Genomic DNA, 3,700 nt, shown 5'->3' on the forward strand with positions numbered 1-3,700 from the left:
AAGGGTTTAATCTTTTTATATTTTTTTTTTATATTTTTTTGTTGTTCTAGACTTGTAGTTAAATGATTTTGTTGTTTTATTAATAGCTTTATTTGTTTAAATGATTAGTTACAAGTAATCAACATTTAATATTAGGGCTTGAATGTTTAAAAATATAATTGAAAGTTATGGGCTATGGTTGAACATGATTGTTTATTTTGTTTAAGTGTTTAGTGTTGTTTTATGAACTTATGGAGTAAATTATATGTATTAGGAACAATGAGTAAAAATGTAATGAACTTATGGCGTGTTTAGTATCTTTAGATGATATTTTGGATATATTTCAAAAAAAAAAAAAAAAAAAAAAAAAAAAAAAAAAAAAAAAAAACCTGTAGGGCACAATTTTAAATACGTTTGTAATTTGTAATGACGTTTGACGTGTTTTTGATGATTTATAAATTTTAGTTTGATATTCTTTTGTCTTACATGATCCGACCCGACCCGCTATGAACCGATATTTTTATACAATTAGGGGCCTAAAATCTTTGAAAATATTCCACACCCCCAGGAAAAAATTCCTGGGTCCGCCACTGTATTGAACATTCAAGAATAAAAAAGTTACTTTTATTATACAAAGCATCTAGACTTCAATCCATCACACTTTCTTTATCCATAATAATCAATAGTACCATAGCAGTAGTAGCCCAAAGATTACCGACAGGAGCAACAAGAACTGTAGCTTGTTTATGATCATCTAATCAGGTATTTCTTGATGATATCTCCCATCAATTCGTTTCATTTTTACTTTATCTTTCTTGTTTTTGGTATCTAAATGTTTATCTAGTTGTAAGGTCTGATTATCATTGACTAATGGTCTGGTGTGTGTTGCTGTACGATATTGTCTTTGTGGTGCACCTCAGGTGTTTGATAAAATGCCAAGCCCAAATTTAAACAACATAAAAACAAATAGACTATAAATTGTTTCGTGCCATCAAAACTTGTATCTAGGATTTGAACTGTTCAGCAGCGGGAAGTTTGTGGTGCAACTCAGGTGTTCGATGAAATGCCAAGTCCAAATTTAACTCAAACACATGCCTCGTTCGTGCGCTTATGTTTGTGAATGTTTATTCACGTTTATTCGCATATGTTCTTTAGTTGACGTTTGTTTAAGTTTGTTTGTTTATATTTTCATTTAAATTTTTAGACCCATTACAATTTAGTCTAGTTTTATGAAAAATTAAATATTACCAAGTACAAATTTAACACAAACACATGCCTCGTTCGTGCGTTTATGTTCATGAATGTTTACTCACGTTTATTCGCATATGTTCTTTAGTTGATGTTTGTTTGTTTATATTTTCATTTAAATTTTTAGACCCATTACAATTTAGTCTAGTTTTATGAAAAATTAAAACATTACCCATTACAGTTTAGTCTAGTTTTATTAATTTTTTAGGCATAACAGATGTTCACGCTTACTTTTAATTGGTGTTCGCTCAGTTATGTTCATTTATGTTCATTCATCTATGTTGTTTGTGTTCGTGAACCGTTCGTTTTAAGCTATTAACGACAAACACGAACATTAACCGTGTTCATGTTCAGTCATTTGTTCAGTAAATGTTAAATGCATAATTCGTTTATTCAAACGCAATACAGAAAACTGATGCTGTAAACAGGAAAATGAGAGGGGTTTGATTCAGTTATTCTAACCATTGTTACACAGCTTTAAGAAGCCATTGTTGTTGCTGCTGCTACATACTTTAAAGTTATAAGGTCGATCACAATGTGGAGGCCGGTATTGATGGCTAAACTAGTTCGACAATTCAGTCTTCTTGGACCCATTCAGGCTCAGACCGTTGCATACATCCACAACCAGACAACTGTAACTACAACACCATTGAAGCTACACTCAGTCAAACCCATAACCCAATGCCAAATAGGCGAAAACGTGTCAAGAAATGAAAAAGTCAACTTTCTGGTCAAAATCTTGAACGACCTTGACGATAGTAAAGAATCGGTGTACAACGCGCTCGACGCGTGGGTAGCATGGGAACAAGATTTCCCGATCGGACCATTGAAGGAAGCGTTGACTGGTCTCGAGAAAGAACATCAATGGCATAGAATCATTCATGTTATAAAATGGATGTTGAGCAAAGGTCAAGGGACAACAATGGGAACGTACGGGCAGTTGGTTCGGGCACTAGATAATGATCATCGGGCAGAGGAAGCACACGATGTTTGGGTGAAGAAGCTTGGTGTTGACTTGCATTCGGTCCCGTGGCAGTTATGCCACCAGATGATTGGGGTTTATTACAGAAACAATATGATGGAACGGGCGGTTAGGCTTTTTAAGCGGTTGGAAGCGTTTGATAGAAAACCGAGGGATAAGAAGGTAGTGAAGAAAGTTTGCGATGCGTATGAGATTTTGGGGTTGATAGAAGAGAAAGAAAGAGTCCTGGAGAAATATAAAAGTTTGTTCAACGAGACACCGTCGTCTAAGAAATCTTCAAGAACTTCGAAAAAGAAGTCAAAAGGCTAATTGCACATAATTTCTAAAACGGATGAGGTGGGTAACGGATCATACTGGGTTCAGGTTGAAACGTGTTGTTTTGAAAAAGTATTAATTTGGTTCTGACCCAAATGGGTTCGCGTTGAAAATGTATGATTTTTTTTTTTCTTGTTTGAAATAAGCATATGAACAAAATTACAAATTGTCATTGTCTTATGTTAGCACCACTATTAACAAATATACTAATTGGATTTCAATCAGAAATCTAACTTTGATGATTGAAGAGGTATGGTCCCAATTCCCTGCCTACATGGCAGGGACCACACCACTTTTTGTGCACACAAGGCATCCATGTCACCAAGACCTTCTAGAAGCTTCCAGAAGACGTCTAGGCGGTCCATAGCTGGCATCAAAGATGCTTCGTCCAACATAAAGGACAACACGTGTCACCATTGAGAGAAGGCCACATAGGCCTGCGACAATCCAGGGAGCAAGTCTGACGCAACCAGTACGAGGTATCCAGCGTAAGCGAATAGAAGGACGCCACGTGTACCACTACACCCTTCGCGACAGAGCAGACCAAGAGGATATTCCCCTTGGTCGGACAGCTGGCGCACACCCACAGCTGGCACAGCTGCTTCCTCCTTCTTCACCATCCGGCTATAAATAGGACCCTTCATCATTCAGGTTAAGGATCTTGGCTCTCTTTACTCACTCTATACACACACTGTTTTATTCATCTCGGAACAGTACTTATTCTCACGCCGGAGCCTGGTTAAGAGGGAAAACCCCCTTCTCCCCTCTTAACGAGACTAACGGTGTTTACTGTTTTGCAGATCTTAGGCCTTTGGCACGAGCAAGAGAAGAGGTTGAACCCCATACGTGAAACGACCCTCTTGGTTATCCTTTGTGTTAACCATTGTTTCAACATTGGCGCCATCCGCTTTTTTGCAAGACCACTCTCACCTCTTTTTCTCTTTTAGAAAACACTCGTGAAAATGGCAGACCATAATCATTCACACCCAGCTGACGGAGAAATCTCTTCTTTTGAACTCGTCTCGGACACGGCACACGTCCAACGAGGTCAAAGGAACGAGACCATCCAAGAAGGTCAGCTGAACAACGAGTTTCCATCCATTTTTGGAAGTGCGTCCAGGGCTGCTAGCCAAACCACAACTGGACCCATTTTCCAAACACCAACAAGAACCGTTA

The 3,700-nt window shown here is 37.8% G+C and overlaps 1 protein-coding gene across 2 annotated transcripts; it reads left to right on the forward strand.

Moving 5' to 3' along the window:
- Nucleotides 1-600: 600 nt before the first annotated feature.
- On the forward strand, nucleotides 601-2,728 carry LOC110930324 (pentatricopeptide repeat-containing protein At4g18975, chloroplastic). 2 transcript variants are annotated; one of them, XM_022173619.2, is made up of 2 exons: nucleotides 601-741; nucleotides 1,703-2,728. In XM_022173619.2, the coding sequence occupies exon 2, from the start codon at nucleotides 1,763-1,765 to the stop codon at nucleotides 2,516-2,518; it is 756 nt and encodes a 251-aa protein (XP_022029311.1). In that variant the 5' UTR covers nucleotides 601-741; nucleotides 1,703-1,762; the 3' UTR covers nucleotides 2,519-2,728. The 2 variants fall into 2 exon arrangements, with proteins under 2 accessions (XP_022029311.1, XP_022029310.1); XM_022173618.2 differs by having other exon boundaries at nucleotides 608-741; nucleotides 1,636-2,728.
- Nucleotides 2,729-3,700: the final 972 nt, after the last annotated feature.

Source organism: Helianthus annuus, chromosome 3 (genome assembly GCF_002127325.2).
Source record: "Helianthus annuus cultivar XRQ/B chromosome 3, HanXRQr2.0-SUNRISE, whole genome shotgun sequence".
Lineage (NCBI taxonomy): Eukaryota > Viridiplantae > Streptophyta > Magnoliopsida > Asterales > Asteraceae > Helianthus > Helianthus annuus.